We start from the raw sequence: 26,860 nt of genomic DNA, 5'->3' as shown, positions 1-26,860 counted from the left end.
GTAAAACCAGCTGGTTGCCTAAAAACCCTATAAAAGTGTTTTAGAATCACAATAGCACTCATTCTAGAATCTAGAACTGGTTAGAAAAAGTTCTGAAATATTTTATGATGAGTGATGATACCTTTTCATGCAATTGATGATACATTTTTTGAAATTTTGGTTATAACTTGGTTATTTTTGATAGCTGATTTTGAAAATGTAAACAATTTTTCGTTTACATGCTTCTTTTGCAAATGGTTTTGTATTTACACTTGTTTAAAAATCTCTTTTAAAAATTGTGCCTCCTTGTGATGATTGTTTACATTCATTGTGATACAATTTCGAACACAATACTACATACATACTACGTAATTCTCTTAAATTATTTTTCCAAATTGAAAAAAAACAAGTAAGAGTGCTATATTCGGCTGTGCCGAATCTTATATACCCTTCACCAAATTATACTTCAAAATTTTAAATATTTTTAGGTAAACAAAATTTAATTTTTTTTCCAGTTGTTTTTTGAATTTTTTGAAAAAAAAAATTTTTCGATTGTTATTTTAAATTTAATTATTTTTTTTTTTTAAATTTAAAATTTTTTTTTTTTAAATTTAAAAAATTTTTTTTTTTTTAAATTTAAAAAATTTTTTTTTTTAAATTTTAAAATTTTTTTTTTTGTTTTTTCAATTTTTTTTTTTTTTTAAAAAAAATTCGGGTTCAAAATTTTTTTTCCCGATTTTGACCCATTGTAGGTCCAACTTACTATGGTCTTATATACGTTGTTGCAAATGTCTTTGAAATATCTATCATTAGATATCCATATTGTCTATATTAATGTCTTAGTAATCCAGATATAGGTAAAAAATAGGTCAAAAATAGAGGTTGTCTTGGTTTTTTCCTCATATCTCAGCCATTTGTGGACCGATTTTGCTGATTTTAAATAGCAAAATTCTCGAAAGCATGTCTGACCGAATTATTGAAGATTTGGATCCCGAAGATATCTGGGGTCTTCAGAAAACTGATTTCAACAGACAGACAGACAGACAGACAGACAGACAGACAGACAGACAGACAGACAGACAGACAGACAGACGGACAGACAGACAGACAGACAGACAGACAGACAGACAGACAGACAGACAGACGGACATGGCTTAATCGACTCCGCTATCTATAAGGATCCAGAATATATATACTTTATAGGGTCGGAAATGAAAAATGTAGAAATTACAAACGGAATGACAAACTTATATATACCCTTCTCACGAAGCTGAAGGGTATAAAAATGCAAAGTGCATTTGTTATTTTCTCTTTATCCAAACAAGAAAACGCTAAAATAATAAATGAATGAATAAATAAAAACAACTAAATCAACAGATATAAAAGTATTGTGGCTGCAACAAATGGTTTCAGTTATAGTTCGTGTCTTAAATCGTGTGGTCGTCTTAAGAAGAAACCAAAAAATCAGTGAAAACGAAATAATAGAAAGTAGTGTCTGAAAAGTGTAACAGTTTTATTTTTTATTTTTCAAATTTTAGTTTTTCCTAATAAGTGTTTGTGGTCTTGTTTGTGCAACAAAAAAAAAATAAATAAGTAACCAAACACAGCTACTTAATAAAGCTTTAATCTGAATTTATTACAAGCAAATATTTGAAAAAGGAAAACATTGTTTTGTGATAAAACAAAAAAATGTATAATGATTGCAAAATGGAAAATGCGGCAAGTCGGGCTTTTACAGTCAAGGTCGGTCATGATTATCGCCAAATGCGTGATGTAAAAGACATTTGTTATCGTTGTCTTTTTTCCGGTCGCCGTAAAAAGTCAACGAATAGAGCAGGCGCACCACACTCCCAAACATCAATAACAACAATAACATCTCCAACACGTTCACAAAAACAACAAAGCGGTTTGTTGAGTTCAATTTATATTGAGCTGTTACTTCTTTCATTAATGATCACCACTGCCATGGGAATTGGTAATTTCTCCAAACATTTTAAAATTGTTTTTATTTTGTCGTTTTTAATTGTGTTTGTTTTTATAAATAAAAAATGAATGGATGAATGCATGAATGAGTTAATGAATGAATGCAAGCTAGCATGGGTGCTTGTTTTGAATTAATGAATTGTCTTTAAATGTTTTTTTTATTTTTTTTTTAAATTTCTTATTTTATACCTATTATTGATTTGTTTTTATATTTAAGTAACTATGTATTGTTGATTGAACATTTTATAACAGACATCGGCAGAGAGTAAAATTGCCTTTGCACACTAACACCACTTTGCGTTTTTTGAGTACCGCTCTCTGGCTTACAGTGCACTGATACAAAGGTTTGTAAGAATGATTTCTTGTATTTTTTTTGCCAATTACGTACGTGTGAAAGAAAATAAATCCAGAGAGCTCTTAAGGTGGCTCTTTGCCGATGTCTGTTTTATAATAATTTTAACGTTCTCTTGGCACGCTTAAATTCGACGAATAAAAAATTATGTTTGTTGTTGAGTGTGAAAGTTTTAGTTTTCAAAATTGATCATCACTATTGCATAATGCGGGAGTATGGAGTTGTGTAGTGGATATAAATTAATTTTCATAGAGATGGATCAGGTTGAGCTACAATTAATGTTATTACTCTAATATCACACACATATCTACCATTAGGATATCACACATAAGATATATGGATGCTTCACTTGCCAAATCGATTATCATAATTTTCGCTTTTTTTTAATAAAATTAATCATTCGACAATTGCTATTCAATGACTATTTTAAAAATATTGGATATAATTAAAAGTAAACAGTCACTGAAAACAGAAGATAACACGTATTACATGTACTACTATCCATAATCGGTTATCTGAACTTATTATAGATGCCTATGAAAACATAAACAACGTAGGTACACATTTTGTATGTGCAACCACTTAAGCCCAAGGCTGTTGCAAAAACCACGATCATTCAAAAACCGAACCAAATACTTTTTATATACATACATATTTCGTAGTCGTTTTGTTTAAATGCAGAACAATAAATTATTGGGAGCTAGTTTTTTTACTTAATAGTTATACGTTGCTTAACATGCTGTTAAGTTAAATATGAAGCATATTTTGACGGGCTGTAACTAGGGTTTTCAATTTCCCGACAATATTATTATATATTCCAGACTATTCCCGGAATATATAATAATACTGTAAAATATGAATATTATAGCAAAATTTCATATAAAAATCATTATATATAGATCTTCGTAGTAATTAATTCAATTTGAGCTTAATTCACTAAAATCTTAATCCGTAATTAAAAAATGTCAGCCTTTCATTTCATTCATTCCCAATATATAATTCTTTAGCTTCCTTCAAAAGCTTCATTTAAATTGAATTAGTTTTGAAGTTAATTAATAACAGAATTTATTTAAACTTTGAATGATTAATTTTTTGTGATTCAAATCAACTACAAATTGAGTTAAAATGTCGCTCTTCATTTAGTTTTATCAATACATTTAACTGAATAATTAAGAGATACAATTTATGTTGATCTCGAAAATTTCCAAATTATTGGATTCAAAGGTGAATTTTTATAATACAACATTTGCAAAACACACTCATTATAAATCTGTCATTGCTACCAATGACTATTGCTGTGTTTCCTTTTAATGCCAAAATCAATTCTATACTTGAAAATACCAAATGGTGTGCCGCCATCAAAAGTAGGGACTTTTGTTCTACTAGTGTTTTCTGGAATAATTCGCTCCGGTCAATCTTGACATTGAAGATTATTCACCTTTATTTCTAGATCGTGCATTTTTCCATATGCTTTTTTAAATGTTCATTCGAAAAACCCCAAATAAATAATAATAATAATAAGTGGTATATTATTGCCGAGATATAAACGAAAAACTGTAAAAAAACAAGTAAGAGTGCTATATTCGGCTATGCCGAATCTTATATACCCTTCACCTTTGTTGTGGATGCATTATTATTTTTTATAATTAGTATATAGGTATGTATGTACATTGCCCACTTTCAGCGTACAGCATCCTAAATTTATCAAGAACACAAAAAACAACAACAACGCCAAACGAAACAGAACACCGAAAGAAAAAACAAAAACAAAATACGCAAGGCAATGAAACCAACACACATCCAAACATACGTTTAATTGAATAAAAAACAACAACAACGCCAAAAGAAACAACACACAAAAGAAAAACAAAATACGAAAAGCATGCACATTCAAACATACGATTTGTTGATTTTTTGTCAAAAAAACCAACACACAACCAAACAAAAGTTTAGTTGTATAAAAAACAACAACAACGCCAAAAGAAACAAAACACAAAAAAAACAAGTAATAGTGCTATATTCGGCTGTGCCGAATCTTAAATACCCTTCACCAAATTATACTTCAAAATTTTAAATATTTTTAGGTAAACAAAATTTAATTTTTTTTAGTTGTTTTTTGAATTTTTTGGAAAAAAAATTTTTTTTTGTTTGTTATTTAAATTTTTTTTTTAAATTTAAAATTTTTTTTAAATTTAAAAATTTTTTTTTTTTAAATTTAAATTTTTTTTTTTTTAAATTTAAAAATTTTTTTTTTTTAAATTTTTATTTTTTTTAAAAAAAAAAAAAATCTGGTTCAAAATTTTTTCCCGATTTTGACCCATTGTAGGTCCAACTTTCTATGGTCTTATATACGTCGTTGCAAATGTCTTTGAAATATCTATCATTAGATATCCATATTGTCTATATTAATGTCTTAGTAATCCAGATATAGGTAAAAAAATAGGTCAAAAATCGAGGTTGTCTTGGTTTTATCCTCATATCTCAGCCATTTGTGGACCGATTTTGCTGATTTTAAATAGCAAAATTCTCGAAAGCATGTCTGACAGAATTATTGAAGATTTGGATCCCGAAGATATCTGGGGTCTTCAGAAAACTGATTTCAACAGACAGACAGACAGACAGACAGACGGACAGACAGACAGACAGACAGACAGACAGACAGACAGACAGACAGACAGACAGACAGACAGACAGACAGACATACAGACAGACAGACAGACAGACAGACAGACAGACAGACAGACGGACATGGCTTAATCGACTCCGCTATCTATAAGGATCCAGAATATATATACTTTATAGGGTCGGAAATGAAAAATGTAGAAATTACAAACGGAATGACAAACTTATATATACCCTTCTCACGAAGGTGAAGGGTATAAAAACAAAATACGAAAAGCTGCACATCCAACCATACGTTTTGTTGCTTTTTTGTCAAAGCATGCAATACATTGTGTTTTTTGATAAAATTTTCAGAGGTTGTCTCGGATTTTTGCTCATATCTCCGTTATTTATGGACGGATTTTGCTGATTTTAAATAGCAAAATTCTCGAAAGTATGTCTGACAGAATTGTTGAAGATTTGGATCCCGGAGATATCTGGGGCCTTCAGAAAATTGATTTCAACAGACAGACGGACAGACAGACAGACAGACAGACAGACAGACAGACAGACAGACAGACAGACAGACAGACAGACAGACAGACAGACAGACAGACAGACAGACAGACAGACAGACAGACAGACAGACAGACAGACAGACAGACAGACAGACAGACAGACAGACAGACAGACAGACAGACAGACAGACAGACAGACAGACAGACAGACAGACAGACAGACAGACAGACAGACAGACAGACAGACAGACAGACAGACAGACAGACAGACAGACAGACAGACAGACAGACAGACAGACAGACAGACAGACAGACAGACAGACAGACAGACAGACAGACAGACAGACAGACAGACAGACAGACAGACAGACAGACAGACAGACAGACAGACAGACAGACAGACAGACAGACAGACAGACAGACAGACAGACAGACAGACAGACAGACAGACAGACAGACAGACAGACAGACAGACAGACAGACAGACAGACAGACAGACAGACAGACAGACAGACAGACAGACAGACAGACAGACGGACATGGCTTAATCGACTCCGCTATCTATAAGGATCCAGAATATATATACTTTATAGGGTCGGAAATGAAAAATGTAGAAATTACAAACGGAATGACAAACTTATATATACCCTTCTCACGAAGCTGAAGGGTATAAAAACTAAAAAAAATTTCACTTTTCTTAAAAAAAACAGAGTTCTAACTTGTTTTCTTTGTAGTTTCGTCAGATTTAAATTCCCGGGAATCCCGACTAAAAATCCCGGGAATCGGGTATTAAAAAATTGGCAAAATTTCCGGGAAATTTGTCCCGGGAATAGCAGTCGTTAAAAAATGTGTTATTGAGTTTTTTCTGGGTATTTAGTTCATATTCATTCGAGTAATGATCGTTCGATTAATCGAATAATTTCTTACGAATAATTATTCGTACAATTTAAAATTTACCATTTTCGAATAACGAATAATTTGAACAATATTATATAGAATAATCGAATAAATTTATTAAATTTAATAAATTACTTAAAATTGTTCATAATTCCAAATTTAAATAAGTAATAATGACTTACAAAAATTGTATTGTTTCTGAAACTCCACAAAAAACTAAAGATAAAGGGAGTATTTCCATCACTGTAGAGAGCAAGAAGTTATAATTCTAACAACAAGTCTTTCAAAATGTTTAATTTAGAACTTGAACCAATGAAAATTAAAGGTAGGTACTGAATAAAATATTTGTTTTTTAGTATAAAAAAGGCTGAATGATTTTAGAATTGTTTTCTAAACCGAAATTTTAGCGTCTAAACATGAACATATGCTGGCGAAATATTAGCAGAATCGCAATTAATAATCAAAATATTAACATACATTAAAGTGGTGTTGAAAGTGATGGCGAATGTGATTTTGAAATGGTTGTCGAAAGTGATATTGAGGATGGCATTAATAATAGGGTATTCAATTAATCGGGTTTCTGGTTTATTCGGTTAATCGAGCAAATAATTAATCGGGGTTTAGATTTAATCGGTTAATAATCGGTTAATTTTAAATTATTCGATTAACCGAATAATTTCTATTTAAATGTTAAACTGAAACTAAATCTCGAATTTTGTGTGCTTATTGAAGTATTTTATTAATAAAAAGAACAAAAACATAAAAAATAAACAAAACATAACAATTCAACCAAAAAGTAAATAATTTTCTTTAGTTTTAATAAAACTCGACTTGGAAAAAACTCTCTCGCTGATTGTAGATGTTGGAGAAATTGAAAGTAAGACATGATAAATGGATATTCATTTTGTCAGTTATTTTTTTTAGTTTTTTCTAAACATATAAAATCCTCCATTATACCATTGGAGTCCTTTTTGGACTTTTTAGATTTTAAATATTTTTAATAATTTCGATAAGTTCTGATAAAAACTCGTTTCAGTAGTGCCTCCAGTTTTGCCTATTATCATGTTCTCATCCGACAATTACATGTAAATTAAATATATCAGTTATTATACTCACTAAACATATTTCTTGAATGTTCGAAAAAATATGTAATTTTACTTTGACATTTGTATTTGAATTAAAATGGAAAATTAAAAACAAAAAAAATATGTTAAAGTGCAAAAAAAAGAAATTTAGGTTAACCGACACAAATTAATCGGTTTATTCGTTATTTGAAAAACGGCAAATTTGAATTATTCGAACAGTTAACCGACAAAAATTAATCGGTTAACCGATTGAATACCCTAATTAATAATGTTTATGCTAGGTATACACATTACGATAAGTCGTACGATAAATCGTATAAGTATGAAATTAGTAACGTGTATCATGTTGTCGTACTAACGAAGTATGAAAATCAAAAATTTTTGATTTTTGTGATATTTTTATTACTTGTAATTTTTTCAAAGGAAATAGTACGATTTGTAGTAACGTCTATCACAAAATCGTACTTCAACTCATACTACGATTAGTACGAAAAATAGTATCGTGTATACCCAGCATTACGTTGAAATATACGAAGGCCATGTTCTTAAAATATACTTATATAAGTGATGTTATTGTTGCAAAATATGGAGTTTTTGAATGGTTTTGATTGCTTTTTAAAGAAAGTCCTAAAATAATACTACTATTATGCTATGTTTATTGTGTTATCGTAACCAACCAGCAGAGACCTGTGCCGAATGCCTAAGAGTCGGTTAAGCCGAGCCGCCAAGTCGTGATATATTAGGATATTACTACAATATTACTGATAAGAGACCTTGTGAATTGACCAAATATATATTTAGATTATATATACATACATACATATATTTATGAAGTACGAAAATTCAAATCGGATCAAAACCAGCCAATTGGTATCGGTTTTTTGTCAAAATTCTGATTAGAATTCTATGTCACGTAGTAAGAAGTTCTCAAAGGATTTCATGTCAAAATTATCCAATACCAAATCCAAATAAATACTGCATCCATAAAAAGCGAAATATAAATCAAATGAAATATTAAAGTTGTACTGGTATCATTTAAAGTGATGTTATTAATACATAAAACAATGTTTTTGTTAATGTTAATGTATGCCACAGGTGCGTAAAGTTAAAAGTGTTTAACATTGTATAATTGTACAAATGGATGTCTGTCTGTCTGTCTGTCTGTACGCACTACGGTCATATTTATTTAATCGTAATTTAATTTTTTGTATTACATTTGAGACTTTGTTCAATGTAGTCACAGTCGTATTTACGCAGCATCATTGGTATCTGGTTGCTCCATTCATTGTCTATTTACTCGTACTTGTTGCCTCATATCCATTTGCTTGTATGAAATAGTGCAAGTAGTGACGTAAAAATAAATATTTTCTTTGGTTTTCATTGCATTGCAACTGGTTATCGATAAATGCATATACATATGTATGTATGTACATATTTACAAAGATTTAAATACAGTATATCACAAAAATATTTTCTTTATGCTAAATTTTATGAAATTCGAGGAAACAAAAAATTTTTCTAAACATTTATTTTTAGAAAACTATGGCCCATAATCATAGTCAAACACTAAAGTCGGTTCTTTTTAAAAAAAATTTTAAATTAAAAACCCGCTTTATATTATTTCCCAACTATAGTCAAAATTAAAGTATGGTTTAAATTGAACCGACTTTATACTTTAACTTGTCTATGGTAGACCTGAAGTCCACTCTTAATTAAAGACGACTTTATTTATATTAAAATATACTTTATTTCTGACTATGATTATTGGCCTATAATTTTACACAGTTCAGTAGTATTGTGTATCCAATAATCATACTACTCGATTTTGTTAATATCGAACAATGATTTGCCATATCTCCCATATAAGATCCACTTCCAAGAATCACTATAATACCAATAAAATGTTTGTTAATAACGTATTTGAGATGTGAAAAATGCATTAAATGAAATCCTGTGATACATGTATGTATGTAAAATTGAGTCAGAACAAAAACATACTTTTGAAGTTTATGTAAATATAATTTTTCTAGTTAAACTAGTCTTTCTAAAAGGGTTTTTACACTAGCGCACATTTAACATCTACAATCAATTTGCAAAGATGTTAACTAACATCTTCCCATAAGAATTACACAGGGCTGAGTGCCAATATCTTTCTACATCTTTAAAAAATGTTCCTATCTCATTTCGTTCCACCTAACATCTTTCGATTATTTTAGTGTCACCACTAATAAAATTGAATTTAAATTAAAAACAAGTAAGAAAGAAAGTATGGTCGGTCAAGCCCGACCATGTAATACCCTACTCCAAGTAAATATGCAAAAACATTTTTCTTTTAAAATATCAATAATTTATATTCGTGACTGATTTTCGGAAGTGGGCCTTATATGGGAGCTATGATCAGTTATGGACCGATCACCATGAAATTAGGTCGTGTGATTTATGTCTATATGAAAGATATTTATATTGAATTTTGTGTGTATATCCACATTTTTAAGAGATTCACGCACAAAACTTGTACGGAAAATTTTTTGTGAATCTGAGTGCACTTTGTGAAGTATTAAGAGCTATATTAATCATATATAAAAATAAACTATCTCTGAACTGAGAAATTAGTATCAGGAGGTAATAAATACATTTTCAAACTGAAATAAAACATTGATTTTAATTAGACAAACTGATTTTATTGCTTATTTTAAGGATTAAAAAGCTACAAAACAATTTTGGTTTGATAGGGTAAACGCTCCTATAGTCGGCATGACCCAGTAGTCGGCATTTTTGACTTAAAAGCTTAATAAATAAGAATAACGATAATTTTATACAAAAGTAAGATTTAACTTTAATTAAACATACACTCATTTATCTATATGTAATGTTTAAATTTAGGTGAGATGAGTATTTTCATCTATTTTTGTCCTCATTAAGTGACCATCTTTCAACTGGTGCGGAAGTGCCTGTTTTTTAAGAAATTTTTTAGTGGCAAGGCCAACTAAAACAAGTTAGTAACCATATCAATTTAAGTAATATTTTTACCAGAGTGGTGTTAACAGATAAAACTTAGTTTAAATATTACCTACAATGTGAAAGTTTTCACAAAAAATATTTGTTTTGGTTATTTTAATTGATGCCGTCATTAGGAACAAAAATTTCTATGATTTTCAATAGTCGGCATAGTGATGCCGACTTCAGGAAAATTGCTAATTTTTTGTATTAAGCTCAAATTCTACAAATTTGTTTATTACTCATCTCTCTTGACAATAGATTTGAAGAAAATGAGTTTGAAATGAGTTTACCCAATAGTCGGCACAGTTTTAATTGAGCATTTTAAGAACTGCCGAGTATAGGAGACCAAGCATCCTGAACTCGGCAGCAGCTTTTTATTTGACTGGAGATCGTTAAACAGAGTAATATTTAGAGATTCAGTAGGTATTATTAATTCTAACATCTTAGAATTCCAAATATGGACACTCCAGAAAAAAAACCCATGCACCAATATCCTGAAAAAGCCTTAAAATATTTTCTATGCGAGAGAAGGCCCGATTTCTGTATTAGGTGCCAGTAAACAATATGGAGTTCCGCGTTCAAAAATATAGGACAAATTATACGGTTCCGAAGGTCCTATGAGAATGGGGCCGCAAACAGTGTTATCTAATTCCAAAGAAAGTGAGGATTAACTTAACACGGTTCAATCAATCGTGAAGGAAGAGCAGCAAACCACACCATTTGTATATGATCTACCCGGAAAGAAATGGTATAAAGGGGTTTTTAAACTGTTCTCTCTAAAATAATCATGTAAGGTACCTTAATAAACAGGCTCTTTACTAAATCAGTTGGAGTTATTAGTAGGTGATCGGCCTGAAAATGAGAAAAGAAACGGATTTGGATCTAGCTTTTGAAATAGTCAACCGACTAGCTCCTAATATGAGCGTAGAATTGATTCCGATGACATTATCGAAGAGAACAATAACTTAAAAATAAATTATCAAACTATTGAAAATATGGTAGTATCGCCAACTTTAGCTGCAGAAAATCACAATGAAACATTGAAACCTGTTCACTACTCATCTCCAACTTTATCAAATAATTATTCAAATACTTGGTTTCAGCCTTTTAACTGTTCAAGTCCAATCCCAACAAGTTGTAGTTGTACATTTAAAATTTTTTCAAAGTTTTTTAATAATATTATGGTCACTGGGATATCGTATATGATTGCGGTAACCATAATATGTTTACGTTACCATTAACATGATTGTAAATAAATATATATTTATGGCAATAATTTTCATGATAATGATTTATCATAATATGTTGATCTCAGAATATGATAACCATAATCCTAGAACAACACAATATGTTGAAGTATTACATCATAAACATGGTTGCCACAAACACATAAATATTTACTACAATCATATGTATATATGATTGCTACAATGATGTGAATGGTAACTTAAACATAAAATAAACATAAATGGTTACCGCAAACATATACATAATTACAGTGACCATAATAGAAAAATAAAATAAACCAAAACAAATTAAAAAAGGAAGATAAAACGAGTTAGGGGCACATGTGAAGAGGATTTGGACACAGATCCTGAGGATGATGGTCTAAAAACGTAGGATATGATATTTGGCCACAGTGGTTTCACCTCAAATGCACTAATTTATGTTTTTTATTAGTATTTATTTAAATGGCTGATATTTTAAATAAAAAATAACTTGAATTCTTTTAAGATTTTATTCTTTTCTTAATAAAAAATGCTATGCCGACAATTGGATCACAAATTGCCGACATTAGGATCAAGGGTGCCGACTTCGGGCACAAATCGTGTTTTTTCAAAAAAACGTAAATTGCTCAAATTTAATAAAAACTGCTTGAAAAGAATTAATTGAGTCTAAAACTATACAAATTACTAAACAACAATAACCCATTTACATCCCAATACCATGTTCGCACTCATAATGGTATCACTTTAAAAACTGAAAAAAAAGTTAAACTGCCGACTACTGGTGCATTCACCCTATGATGCATAAATAAACATTGTATATTACACTCTTAGCACATTGCATACATCGTTTACGTTAAATTTTTTTCCATTTTTTGTAATAGATGTTGATGGTAAGGCGTACTAAAAGTTGTCTAAATTCAAGAGAAATTAATAATTGTGACTATTGTTGCAGAAATGTAAATTTTTTCTTAGTTCCTCAAACCGTGAAAGAGGCATAGCAGAAACTATACATGGCACTCCCATACCTGTAGCTCGTTTCTGTATTTCTCGCATCGAAAAATTCCACCGTTTCTCGATGTGCGAGAAAAAAGTGTTTCTGTATTTGAATGCGAAAACAGACAACACAGATTCTGTTCTTACTGGAATATTTCCAGTAATTAAGTGTCAAATGCAAGACAAACGTCAACGAAAGAAAGAAATTATAATAAAATCAAAACAGTAAAAGGCTAAAAAAAAATTAAAATGCCAAAATATATGTAACAATTGTGTTTTATTGATTGTCATCATAAAACAAAAAGTATAGTGTGGCGCTTATAACTGCTGAATTTAAAAAAATAATTTTGAAACACATTTTTGTGTACTTACATGTGTATACATAATTATTTAATTCAAACTCTGTGCTACTTACATTTTCGGCTGATTTGGGTTCCATATTTATACATACGAAGTTAAAAATATCTATATTTTTTTAAAATTTAGTTTTTCTCACACCAATTTCAAATGTGACTTGTTTTGACATTCGCAAAATATTTTTACAGAAACACTTTTTCTCACATCCTTCCAATAATTGCTGGAAAATTATTTAAATGACAGATAATTCTCGCAAACTCAAGATACAGAAACACTTGTGCGAGAAAAAACATATTTTGTTTCATTTTACACTGTTTTTGTTGCAATTCAATCGTTTCATGCGGAAAGTTTTTCGATTCGAGAAATATTCTAGTAGTTCTACAGGCCTAAATATATAAAACTGTTATATAACAATCACAAAACATTGTATGGAAAATTTTAACACTCTCGACCTATTGGGACACCGGTGTTCCTTACAAGAAATCTCGTATTTCGATAGTTAAAAATATTCTTTTATATCAAAAATCAATTTAATCACAATCTTTACTTAACATTCTAACAAAATCAATCGAAAAACAGCTTTGAGAACTGCACTAATGTATTACAAAATACTTTTTAATATTATAAAAAAAAAACTTCGAAATTACCAAAATCAAAGTTGAATTATTTGTTTTATTTTTTCTGATCAGTGGTACCAAACTTTAAAGAAAAAAAAGCCAGCCAGACTCAGAAAATGATTGCAAGTCGATCGGTATACTTTAAGGTGGGTGTTAGACTATGGTGGTGTACGGTATAAAAAATGCAAACAAATATTTGTATTATAATGAGGGGACATTTTATTTATTTGAAATGTTTTTGTGAAATTATTTTCTTATTTAATTTGATAATATAAAAAAGAGAACGAGTCTCAATTCATTTTGTTTTCATAAAAACAATATGATTTTTAATATTTTTGCAATTTTACTGATGGTAGATGTTAGATGTTGCAAGAGTGAACAAATCTTTCAAGTTTTCAACATCTTCCATACGTTTCGCCAAAATGTACGTACATAAGTGCAAAAACCCTATAACAAGATACATATATATTATTATTATATAATACTAATATACATATATGTATATGTACAAAATAAAATATGTACATATCTACAATCAATATGGATATTTTAGTGTTTATACCAATGTAGAATCTATAATTGTCATTATAATTAGGTGGAGGGTATTAAAGATTCGGCACAACCGAATATAGAAATATAACATGTTTTTATTTTATATTTTTTTCACATTTTTGTTTGCCTTAAATACACGATACATATCGTCACCTAAAATGCAAAACAACGTATCATCAAAAATTCGAAATTGATTTACATCATATTACACATATTATGTGTACAAAATTTTAAACTTTTACTATCAAAAATAACTAAGTTATAACCAAAATTTAAAATTTAAAGTATCATCAAGTATATGATTTTCTTGAACAAAATAACGTATACGCTTTGAGTAATTAATTAATAAATCGTTTTTACCTTATTTTAGGTAGTATCGTAATTTTATTTAATAAATTTGTTGCAATTGAATATTTTTTGCAGTCTTAATGAAAATTTAATGAAGAACCTTTTTTAGTTTAAAAAAGTAGTTGTTAGTAATTAAAATAAAAAAACATAATAAAATTAAAAATGTATATCTATATAAACTGCTTTTATTTAAAATAAAAAAAATATTTTTATTTTTCATAAAAATTTATATTGATGATACGTTTTTTTGTTTTAGAAAATAACAATTCAAAAAACGTAAGCCTCATAATATGAGGCTTACGTTTTTTGAATTATCTTAAAGAGTGCTTTGAAAAAAATTAGTCAAGGTGTATTCAATAAGGTGAAGTTACGAGAACAGCTGATTTTTGTTTGTTTATTTATGTTGTGTTTGAAAGTGTCAAAAAGTTGTTTACTGTTTGTTGTTGACAATCGAAAGATTTAAAATGAAAATAATAAAAAACTGAAAATTGGAAATTGTTTGGTGAAAATGGAAGGAAGAATTTGGTTGTGTATTTTGGACGTGGTTTTGTATTTAAGACAGACAGACAGACGGACATACATATATAAATGGATAGTTTGATAGTTCCGCTGGAATCACCTAGCTTTCTATCCCCGCTAGCCGTTTTTAATTTTAAATCTTAAAAAACAGTGTTAGAGCAAACTACAAATAATTGATTTTTTTATTTGTTTGTTTTTAATATTTTTCATATAAAAACTTATAATTTATTCATGTTTTAATTGTTTATTTTTTGACATTTTCAATCTCTTGACAAATAATAAATATTAAGTGTGTTCGCGTACTTTCCAGTAAAAATTATCCAGTAACTTTAATTTAGAGCGTAAAAATACATTTACTCTCAATCTAAAAATATATCCAAAAAAGTACGCGAACAACAATTTGTAAAAATAAATTGTATTTTATAATAAATCAATTTAAAACGCTTATATTTTTGTTATTTTAATTCTATTCTTTGCAAGACTTGTAAATTGTGTTAATTTTAAATATACTTTTAGTTTTTTACAGGAGAGGCAAAAAACGTTATAAAATCAATAATAATAAAGTTTTTTTTTTTGCTATTTAGATTGATAATAAGAGCCACAATCAATCAAAAACTCGATTTTGAATTTTTGTGTAGTTACGTCCGTTTGCATTTATGGTGACGATATATTCTTGGCCTCTATAAAATTCTAAAACGATATATGTTGCTATGTCCGTCTATTTGCTTGTTGAAGTCACAGTAGAGTTTAGAGGGAAGGACCTAGGTGGGGTGAAAATTTCTACAAATATTCTCTATTGATCAGAAATGTTTGGTATTGAAAACGGACTAAATTTAATGAAAACAAAAATATGTTCAAAATACTTTTGTCATATACTGTATGCATACATACTATTTATGTATGTATATGCGTAAGCATACACTTACATTCATAAAGACATATGAATAGACCAAAAATAACTACAGTGGTATTTACTGCACTAAAATTCAATAAAAATGATGTTAAAGTTGTTTTAGTTTTTGATTTTGGATGAAAATTATGTTCAATAAAATTTTTCTAACGATATTTTTGAATGTTATTGTAAAGAATGCTGGACATTTTTAGCAACTAAATTTTTATGTTGTCGATGCTTTGCAGATATGTCAAGCTGAGAGTTTTGGTTATGATGCCTCAACTTGTTTACAAAATGTTTATGTAATGCATTTTAATGGCTAAGTAGGGTTTTTATCCCGGGACAAATTTCCCGGGAATTTTGCCAGTTTTTCACTACCCAATTCCCGGAATTTTTTGTCGGGAATCCCGGGAATTAACAACTGACAAAAAAATACAAAGAAAACAAGTTGGAACTCTATTTTTCCCCAAAAAAAACTTTTTTTACGGTTTTCGCTTATATCTCGGCAATAATAGATCGCTTATTATTATTTATTTGGGGTTTTTCGAATAAAAATTTAGAAATACGGTGTTTTATTACAATTTTTTATGATTTTTATAATTTTTGTGCTGGTAACAATGACAGCTTTATAATGAGTGTATTTTGCAGACATTGTATTATGAAAATTCATTATCGTCTTGTTTTTATGAATGAACACCATTGAATCTAATAATTTGGAAAATTTCATCTATAAGCTTTCCGTCATTATATTTTTTAAAAATTATTTGTAAAAACTTTTAACTTTTTTGACAACCGCGAAAAAGTAATATATATATATAATAATAACATTCAATGGTCTATTCGAATATGCCAGGGCTATTTTGATATTTGCAAAAAATTTAAAAAGTTATAGTCCTAATGTACATATAACATATATACATAAGAAAGGATAAAACGATTTAATTCTTAATTCCATTTTCGAGATGAAAATAAATTTTATCCCTTAACGATTCAGTTAAATGCATTGAATTCATTCCTTTGAGAATTTATTATTTATAAATTTCTTCTTCAAATCCATTACAAAATAGCTTAAAAAATGTATTAAATGATTAAATTTTTCTTCAATTCAAATCTATTATAAAAAGGCTTATGACAATTTTATCATTCAAAGTTTGAATAAATTCTATTATTAATTAACTTCAAAATTTATGGAATGAAAGGCTGACATTTTTTAATAACGGATTGAGGTTTTAGTGAATTAAGCTCAAATTGTATTAATTAATTCGAAGCTCTGATATACATATACAGCCCAATTATGAATAAAAATTCCTCATTTTTCCTATTCAATTTCAATGAGAAAAAACTCCCGGGGAACAAACTCCCGCGGAATTTTTTATTCATAATTGGGCTGATAATGATTATAACACTATTATCGATATTTTGTTTTCTCTATATGTCAAAGCAGTAACTAAGCTAGTTATGAATTGTGAATAAGATCTACAACTATCTATGAACTATTTTTTAGTTTCTGTTTTACTAGTTCCGACTTTAGTTATGATTTCTGAATATGCGACTATGTTTTTATATGAAATTCGTCTGAAATATTTCTAATTTCCAGTATCATTATATATTTCGGGAATAGCCGGGTACCCGGGAATGTAGAAAAAAATTCATCTATTCCCGGGAATCAAAAAAGGTCGGGAAATTAAAAACCCTATGGTCAAGGCATAACAACTGAGTTAGCAGCTGCCCAGCCGAAATAAATTTAGCATGAAAGGAAAATCGATATTCTCCTTTTAAATGAGACTTTTTTGAAATCATACCACAGATTTCAACTTGATGACTATAAAATTTATATAGAGGATCGATCTAAGCCTGGCGGTGGGGTTCTAACTGCAATTAAAGGTGATATTATGTATATGGACATTGTGGTTTGAAGTATCACCAATTTATGTTAGGTAACGTTGAGAATGAACTGTGCAGGTTTGTGGACTTCATGCCGAAACCTTTCAACATGTTCTGTGCGACTGTCCAATGCTGGCAATATGCAGAACTAAATGGCTCGGAGGGGCCTTAATGGCCCCAGGAGTAATCTTATTAAAACAATATTGTGTGTTTAGTTTTTTCTATGTTTTTTTAATTTTATTTATTTTACAACATTTCTTTTCGATAGCCAAATATGTAATGATTAATTTCTACAAAATTCAATATACTACAGATAATATCACTTAAGTTAACGGTTTTAGAAAATGTAACAAATAACGAAAATAAAACCAAGAACTAAGATAATAATAAAAATAGTAAAAGAAAATATTTGATTATTATTAAATAAAGATAAATAAAATATGTTGGAGATAAATCTAATAATAAAACAGTATAGAAATAAGTAATAAAGTAAGGATATTCACGTACATATGTATATTTATACCAGCTTGACCCGGTGAGCTTCGCTACACCTGTCGAAGTAAAATAAAAAAAATGTGAAAAGATTTTATAAGCAAATAAATGAATATAATTAATACGGGAATTTTTTGTTTGTGATTAATAGCGTACTATGCCGTTGAAGGTATAAAAAATATCCTGTGATTTTAAAAAATCTTGAAGCTTCTTTTAAGACATTCGCCAATTTTTAGTCAGAGTCCTTATAATGATATGAAAGCTATTTATTATAATAGTTAAAGTAATGCTTCAAATGAGTTATTTTGTTACCATTGTAGATAAAATATATAAATATTCGAATATCAAGTGAATCTAATTGTAAGAGTCTTTAAACTTTGTGTAAATTACGTTGATGCCAGTGTCCTGTTATGCCAGAAATTAAGAAGGGGTGCCACACCCCTTGTTCCCATCCGTCCCATTTTTTTATAAACTTCATGTACTGATAAAAAATTGATTCGTATAAAATTTGAAGGCTGTCGCAATAATAGTTCAGCAGATATTCGAAAATACTATATACTTTGCATGGGAAGTTCCACGCCCACTTATTCACTCCCGCCCATTTTCAGCTATTCTTTGTAAAATGATAAGCGAGCTATTCGGACAAAGTTGGAAGAATCTAGTAATTATAGATCTCAAGATATTTAGAAATAACTAATTACTTCGTATGGGAGGTTACTCACCCCGAGTTCCGATCCTTCCTACTATATACTTTGCATGGGAAGTTCCACGCCCACTTATCCACTCCAGCCCATTTTCAGCTATTCTATGTAAAATGATAAGCGAGCTATTCGGACAAAGTTGGAAGAATCTAGTAATTATAGATCTCAAGATATTTAGAAATAACTAATTACTTCGTATGGGAGGTTACTCACCCCGAGTTCCGATCCTTCCCATTTTTTTTATTAACTTCTTGCACTGATAAGAACTTAACTCATATGAAGTTTGAAGCCTTTCACATTTATAGTTCTCCAGATATTCGAAAATAACTATTTACTTTGTATTGTAGGTGCCACTCCCACCAATTTAATACCGCCCATTTTCAGCCAAACCATGTAAAATGATAAGGGTGCTATTCGGACTAAATTTCAAGACATCCACAATTATTGTTCACCATATATTTGAAAATAATTATTTACTTTTTATGGGAGGTGTCACACCCCCTGTTCCGATTCGTCCCATTTTTAGTTAAACTTCAAACAGTGATACGAAATTGATTCGTATAAAGTTTGAAGATAGTCACAATTTTAGTTCTGCAGATATTCGAAAATAACTATTTACTTTGTATGGGTGGTACACAGTTTGCCCTCTTTTGTCCCTTTGTGGTCCATGTTAAGAAAAACTATATAGTCTATTATTGCTTCCAAGTAAAGGAATATCTATGTTCCAAATTTCGATCAAATCGGTGCAGTCGTTTACTCTTGATTGTTCAAGAACTAAATGTACCAATTTTTCCGGTTTTCCTCTAAATCTCTTTCTGGTCCAAGTATTAAAAAAAGATATATTGACGCTTCCAAGTAAGGATCTATCTATGTTCCAAATTTCAATAAAATCGGTTCAGCCGTTTAGGCGTGATGCTCAAACAAACCAACAAACAAACTTACAAAGACATATATACTATATATAACTCGGGGGGTGTAATTTATCTCTCACCAAATAGAATACTTGGTTTTATACGTAGCCTAAATCTGTTAGGATGAAAAATCTAAGGCTGCACAAAATATCCTATGGGTCGCAGTGCGTTGAGCCTCACTAATAATAATAATAATGTACATGTTGTAATGTAATGTATATGTTGTTACCAAAAATCAAACCGATTACTGCGAAGAGCATTTCAATACAAGTTATGTTTAATAGACGTAAAGTTATATTTACTTCAGCGTATAATCCAATTCATCATACCAATTTAAAGGCTGTTTTGGACAAATTAATCTCTTCATTAAGCTCTTCAGCTACTGCCTCCAATCCTGCTACTACACCAAAATATGAACCCAGTCCAGTCCAGCCGTCTACAGTAGAAGTTCTTTTAACAAACTCGTGTCATAATTTTTAAAACCTTGAGACACGTCCAAATGTTTTACAGTCGGACCATGTAATATCTTGTGTTATTTCTGGACGTGTTCAAAATATGAAATTAGTTGTCAAAACATTGTCCAACCTGTTACTAATGCAGATAATCTGGATTTTTATTTAAATAAATTAATACATCTATATCTTATATAAGAAAATACCTGTCGGTCGCAAAAAATCATAGCAACGAACAATCTCTGATATTATTGATAAAGATATGGGGATTTTAATTCTAAAAACCATTTAAAAAATAGTTTGAGGCAGTTAAATAAAGGCCGAAATACACCATAGTCAAAATTTATTGCAAATTTGCATCGAGGCTCTAAAAAATGTTGTAAATTATCAAAATCCTTTAAAGGCAATAAAATGTCATTTAGTAATCTTGGCAATGTTTTAAAAACTGGCTCTGAAAAATCATATTTAATGGCGGATGTATTTGGGAATTCACACACAATTGCTTTAAATAATTAATGATCTTAACGACAAAATTCTTGACAGATCAAATTTGGAACCTACCAATTAATCAGAAGTTAAATCGTGTATATTTTATTTAAAAATAATAAAGCCCCAGGGTTACGATAACACAATAATCATAGCATACAGAGGCAATAACAACATTTTCAAACCATTGTGAAATATAAGGACATTGTGACAATATGACATGATAGGAGACCCTGTGAATTGATCAAATGTTTAATTCATTTGCAAGGAAACTGACTTTGTTATTTAATGAAAAATGCGGAACGTCTACATATGAAATAATAAGAAATTTGCTAAAAAACCACTAAGATTCTCTTGTAATTAATGAGTGAAAATTAGTGATTGTTTTTAAAATTTATTACAACTTTTATGTTTGTACAAGGTTTTTAAGACTACTTTTCCTTAATACTGTAATATTAGTAATTTATTCAATTGTTAATTGTTGTATTACTTTTAAGTAAATCCTCATAACTAACACAATTGTAACTAATTATTTTATACAGGTTTTCAAAAACACTGTCCAACAAATTGAGACTTTTTGATTGGAACAGAATAGTGACCCTATAATTCAGAAAGATCATGTTGAGTAGATCATTTTTGTAGAATACACTTATAGTCCAGATGGTCTGAATTTTTTTTACATTTTTTTGATCGAACTAACTGAAAAAAAGTTTGTAAGTTAATGTCTGAGAGAATTCTTCTTGTCAGAGTTATATTGTGGAATTTTATGGGGATAATTTTTGTGGAAAATCTTAACCCTCTAGCTCCTCTCTTTAGGGGTCAATTTGACCCTTTTTTAGAGAAAATCAAAAAAGTCCTTTTAATTTTGCTCGATATTTTTTGGATTTTTTAGATATGGCGGGCCTACGGAGGGTCGAATTTTTTTTTTAAATATCCTCTGTATTTCAATGATTTTTAATTTTAATTCTACTACACCTCCTTAGGCTTCTGCATATAGGCGTGGTTCTTTTTTTCATTTGTGACTTTTAGATCTTTTGAAGTGGTCATTAGCTTGGATTGTTAGTTGTTATACCAGACTTAAAAATTTTATTTTTGTGGAGTTCAGCGAATGATATCCTCTTCAGATGGTAATATTTAGAAAATGTCGAAGGAAGCCAAATAAATGGCACTATGTGCATTTTATGTCTGCACTGGATGTACATATTGTCAAAAGACCTATTCTGACCTCTGGTGCCCTTGTCTGGTGGAGTGCGATGGGTATTAAAACACAGCCATCCCTGTCTTGCCATTACTGGCTGTTTGAATTCCACTCTCAAGCCAGTATACTGGCGAAGCTGTACATACCTCCCGTCGACATACATATATCAAAAGCATCTCTGCCAAGTCTGCTCTACGACTCACTGAGTCAGTCCAATGGTGGGGCAACGAACGAAATATATAGTTTCAATCCCTAATTTTGACAGGGCCTTTAGGATTAGAATACCAACAAGGGGTGACTGGGCCGCAAACTCAGTCCTTCGGGACGACGTGATCTCAATCTACACTGACGACTCAAGGACGGAAAATTCCGTAAAATTGAATTTCTCTAAAAGAAGCTTAATCTTCACTTTACCAATACCTACCTGGGTGACCTTATCGGTTTTGTTAGCTTAATATTTTTTTAATTTTGTTTCGATTTTAATGAAATTTAGAGCAAAACATTTTAAACTTTTTGTAAGATTTTTTTCGATTTTTTAAAATTTTGTTCGTCGCATATATCGAGTCATAACAGCAAAAACGACTTAAGCTTTTCCTGTTACATCCTTGGACGTAATTCTTGCACAAAGGAACATTTCACCCTTAAAAGGACGACTAGAGAAATGGGCGTTGGCAGAGACGGAACTCAGGTGGTCTAATTCTAGCCCTCTGTCATAAGAGAACGGACCAAGACTCTCTTAACTCTTGGTAAAGGATTCGGTCAGGGTTCTTACGGGTATAATTACTGGGCACTGTACGATTGGAACACATTTTATGCGATTTGCCCGCTCTACAAGTTGAGAGATTATTACATCTTGGTACATGTCTCATTTATGATCTGGCCTGTCTCAGAGATCTGTCAGTAACCAATCTAATCAAATTTGTCAGATGACAAATGGAACACATTAATCACAAAGTCGTCCGGTTTAGGGAAAGCGAATATTATTTTTCATTTCTTTATTTATTAATTTCATTATTCCTATCTTTATTATCACAGCATATAGAAGACTTTTAAGGGTATCACAGTGAATTAATTTGCGAGCAACCCATGCATCCTAACTTACATAAGAACAATCTAACCCATAATTAGCTAACTTGTCGTTAGCTGAAACTTATGCAGATTCTGACTCATTCTGATGTCATTACATTGAAAAACTTATGTGTCGATTATGGATGGCAACCGAACTTCAGTTGCGTTGCAACCAGAAATTTCTGGTTGCCAATTTAACAACAGAAATGATAGCTACCAGTTGCCATCTGTAATACCATGTAGGCAACTGACAACGCAACTGAAGTTCGGTTGCCATCCATAATCGACCCATTAATATGTTTTAACAGCTTTTTATTCACTTGTGACTTATTTTTGATTGATCATGAATTAGTTTTAAGTTAAATTGAAGACGGACAATGATGTTGGCTAGACTCCATTTCTAGACCATCCGTCACAATGTTATATTTTAAAGATTCCTGCTTAAATATATTTTATAGTGTTTGCTTCACTGTGCCAATGTTAATTATGATAACTACAAGCATTATTTCACCTTTGGTGCCCGATTGCACCACTTGTACATGCATTACAATGTGTTTTTTTTATATTATAGTGCTCCTATGTGTATTTGTATTTTGTTAAACGATGCATAAAACTGTGGTTAAACTATTTTGAAAATGATGTTTGCCACTTTGCTATCCATTATTAGTAATTCATGATTCATGTGTAATTCTTCAAATATTTAGGTGGTCAAAATCACACACAAAGAAGTTTATCGAATAGCATCGAGTGTCTGGAAGATTTGCGCTTCTATAGAGATCCTAATAGAGCAATTCACAAGATATGGACCAGTTCTGAATGTTCGAAATACTATTTGTGTTTGGAGGGAGAAGTATTCAATTTTAAATGCTCCGAGGGACTACTCTTCGATGTGGTACGACAAATATGCGATTTTAAACAAAATGTGGATAACTGCGATATAACGGCTGGTATGTTTGAATATAAAAATATACATACGTTTTTAACAATAATATTATTTTTTGTTATTGTTTTATTACAGAGACGCCAGTGCCTAAACCACTTTTAGATGAGGCCGTGTGTGAAGAAGAGAATCATTGGGGCTGTGCGGATGGAACTTGTTTGCCCAATGAATACTTTTGTGATGGTTCGGTCGACTGTCCCGATGAATCGGATGAGGGATGGTGTGATGCTGACAATGATCCAAATGCAGCTGCTTCATGTGATCCGCGTCAATGTAAATTACCTGACTGCTATTGTTCTAAGGATGGCACGCAAATACCGGCACGTTTGGAACCGCAGTCTGTGCCACAAATGATTTTGTTGAGTTTTGATGATGCAATTAACTTTGAAAATTGGGAATTGTTTTCTCAAGTCCTATTTAAAGGCCACCGACGTAATCCCAACGGCTGTCCCATAAAGGCCACTTTCTTTGTTTCTCATCCCTTTACAAATTATCAGTATGTGCAAAAGTTATGGAACGATGGCCATGAAATGGCGGTACATTCAGTAACGTAAGTATCAAAAGTGGACTAAGCATTGTTAATTATTTCTTTTAATGCATTTTTAATTTAAGACATCGCGGTCCTGAGATGTGGTGGTCTCATAATGCTACCATTGAAGATTGGTTTGATGAAATGGTGGGTCAGGCCAATATTTTAAATCGCTTCGCCAGTGTGCGCATGGAAGAAATAAGAGGCATGCGTGTGCCATTCTTACGTGTGGGCTGGAATCGTCAATTTTTAATGATGAAGGAATTTGGATTTGTCTATGATGCCTCTATGGTTGCACCATTTTCTAATCCTCCCTCATGGCCCTACACGCTGGACTATAAAATGCCTCACGCTTGCACGGGCAGCCAACAAAATTGTCCATCGCGTAGTTACCCCGGTATATGGGAAATGGTCATTAATCAATTAGAGGCTGGCGACTTTACCTGTACAATGATCGACAGCTGTCCACCTCATTTAACTGGCGATGATATCTATCGCATGTTGACGCATAACTTTAAACGTCATTATCTTTCGAATCGTGCTCCATTGGGTCTTTATTTCCATGCAACTTGGTTTAAAAAAGCTGATTATCTTAATGCATTTTTGGTGAGTGGAGACTTATGTCACCGTTATTTTAAATTTACAAATTTATTGGATCGAAATATTTAGAGTTTTTTAGAATACTTCTTCTAGAGACCGGATAGCTAATTCTCTCACATTCAAATATGAGCGAATACTTATTCTAACATAGTTTTTAGATTTTTGAGAATCCCTTATTCGATATTGAATAAAATGTTTAGAAATTGTATAATGATGGCATTCGGTAACGGCATTCAGTTTTTACTCGAAAGCTAAGCATTCGAAGTTTATTTCGATTACGAATGGGTGAATTAGTCCCCGGATCTTAAAATTCATGCAATGTGGATAATACATTTTTTATTCACAGAACAATGAAATTCTACCAATTATGGATAATTGATATTTTCAATCATATAATTATTAAATTATACTCATAATTTTTAAATTTTACAATAAATTCTGAATAAATGTTTTATGAAACAAAATTCATTTTATAAACCTGTAATAAATTTTTAAAATGTATTATGAATAAGGCATTTATAATTTCTGTATGCATTTAAATAAACTTTTAGCTATCCATTTTAATATAAAAATATTTTCAGAAATTTGTGGATGATTTACAAAAACTACCCGATGTTTATTTTGTTACAAATCAGCAGGCCATACAATGGATGCGCCAGCCAACTTCGAATAGTGACATACATCAATTTAGTGCCTGGGGTTGTAGACCAAAGCAATTGGAAAAACATGAAATGGTCTGTACCTTATCGAATACATGTAAACTGAGAAGTCGAGTGCTACAACAGGATCGTTATTTCTACACCTGCAAAGAGTGTCCGGCCCAATATCCATGGATTCGCAATGAATTTGGTTTAGATTAAACAAAACATATATTAAAATACATACATTTTTGTTATATTCATTTAAATAATCATACTCATATATTTTACATTTCATTAGTAATTTATAAAGTACGTATTTTAAGTTGTCGTATTTAGAAAATTTTACATGCTACTTTTTTATTATCAAAATAATTAAATTATTTATTAACATTTTTTATTAATTTTAAGTAAAATATTTAAACAAAAAATTACAGAATTTTTTAATCTTAATAAAAGAAAATACGCCACTATTGCGTTATAAAGGGATTTGGTATAGCCTCAACACCATCCTGTGGACATATCAGCACTAAAGCTGTACCTCGACACACCACCAGACCCAAATTTCGTGTATCCTCTGAGGGTTTGAATGGTTCATCAGGATCTCGCAAATACTCAATAGTATTGTCCAATACTAAGTTGAGCAATGCATCATAGCCTTTAAGTATACCCGAAGCTTCGCGACCACCGGCAAATTTAACGCGTATTTGTTTTTCCAAATATTTGGACAAGTCCAAAATAGATTCTTTGCGACGTTTCTCTTTGCCATCATTGTTGCCGCCGCCACCCTTTATGTATAGTAAAAATAATCTATTTAGTTTGAATTGGCTGTATGCATTATATTACACATACCTTTTGTTTATTTTCGGACATTTTGTAAAAAGTCTTATTTATGAATTGTACTCGTTTTTTGAAATAAAATAGATTTTTTGTTTGCTAATATTCTAAAACGTTTTGTTTACTACGGTGATGTTGTTGTTTTTTATTTTTTGACAGATGCTATTAGCGGCATGTCAAATGATGACATAGAGTTGCCAAT

At 30.6% G+C, this 26,860-nt stretch overlaps 2 protein-coding genes across 2 annotated transcripts; one reads left to right on the top strand and one right to left on the bottom strand.

The window, feature by feature from the left end:
- Positions 1-1,423: 1,423 nt before the first annotated feature.
- On the top strand, positions 1,424-26,771 carry ChLD3 (Chitin and LDLR binding deacetylase 3). Its single transcript, XM_065499672.1, has 5 exons — positions 1,424-1,954; positions 23,819-24,061; positions 24,133-24,604; positions 24,667-25,189; positions 25,765-26,771. The coding sequence occupies exons 1-5, from the start codon at positions 1,669-1,671 to the stop codon at positions 26,041-26,043; spliced, it is 1,803 nt and encodes a 600-aa protein (XP_065355744.1). The 5' UTR covers positions 1,424-1,668; the 3' UTR covers positions 26,044-26,771.
- On the bottom strand, positions 26,056-26,813 carry LSm7 (U6 snRNA-associated Sm-like protein LSm7). Its single transcript, XM_065499674.1, has 2 exons — positions 26,674-26,813; positions 26,056-26,609 (listed from the first exon to the last, which is right to left on the bottom strand). Exons 1-2 carry the CDS (start codon positions 26,692-26,694, stop codon positions 26,292-26,294), a joined length of 339 nt encoding a protein of 112 aa, XP_065355746.1. The 5' UTR covers positions 26,695-26,813; the 3' UTR covers positions 26,056-26,291.
- Between the last annotated feature and the right edge of the window lie 47 nt (positions 26,814-26,860).

This window comes from Calliphora vicina, chromosome 2 (genome assembly GCF_958450345.1).
Source record: "Calliphora vicina chromosome 2, idCalVici1.1, whole genome shotgun sequence".
Taxonomy (NCBI): domain Eukaryota; kingdom Metazoa; phylum Arthropoda; class Insecta; order Diptera; family Calliphoridae; genus Calliphora; species Calliphora vicina.
This window is presented reverse-complemented; position numbering and strand designations above follow the sequence as displayed.

Coding starts and splice junctions, on each gene's coding strand:
- ChLD3 (XM_065499672.1), top strand. CDS start 1,669: ATGTATAATGATTGCAAAATGGAAAATGCGGCAAGTCGGGCTTTTACA. Junction 1,955..23,818: donor CACCACTGCCATGGGAATTG/GTAATTTCTCCA, acceptor TCAAATATTTAG/GTGGTCAAAATCACACACAA. Junction 24,605..24,666: donor ATGGCGGTACATTCAGTAAC/GTAAGTATCAAA, acceptor TTTTAATTTAAG/ACATCGCGGTCCTGAGATGT.
- LSm7 (XM_065499674.1), bottom strand. CDS start 26,694: ATGTCCGAAAATAAACAAAAG. Junction 26,610..26,673: donor TGTCCGAAAATAAACAAAAG/GTATGTGTAATA, acceptor CTATACATAAAG/GGTGGCGGCGGCAACAATGA.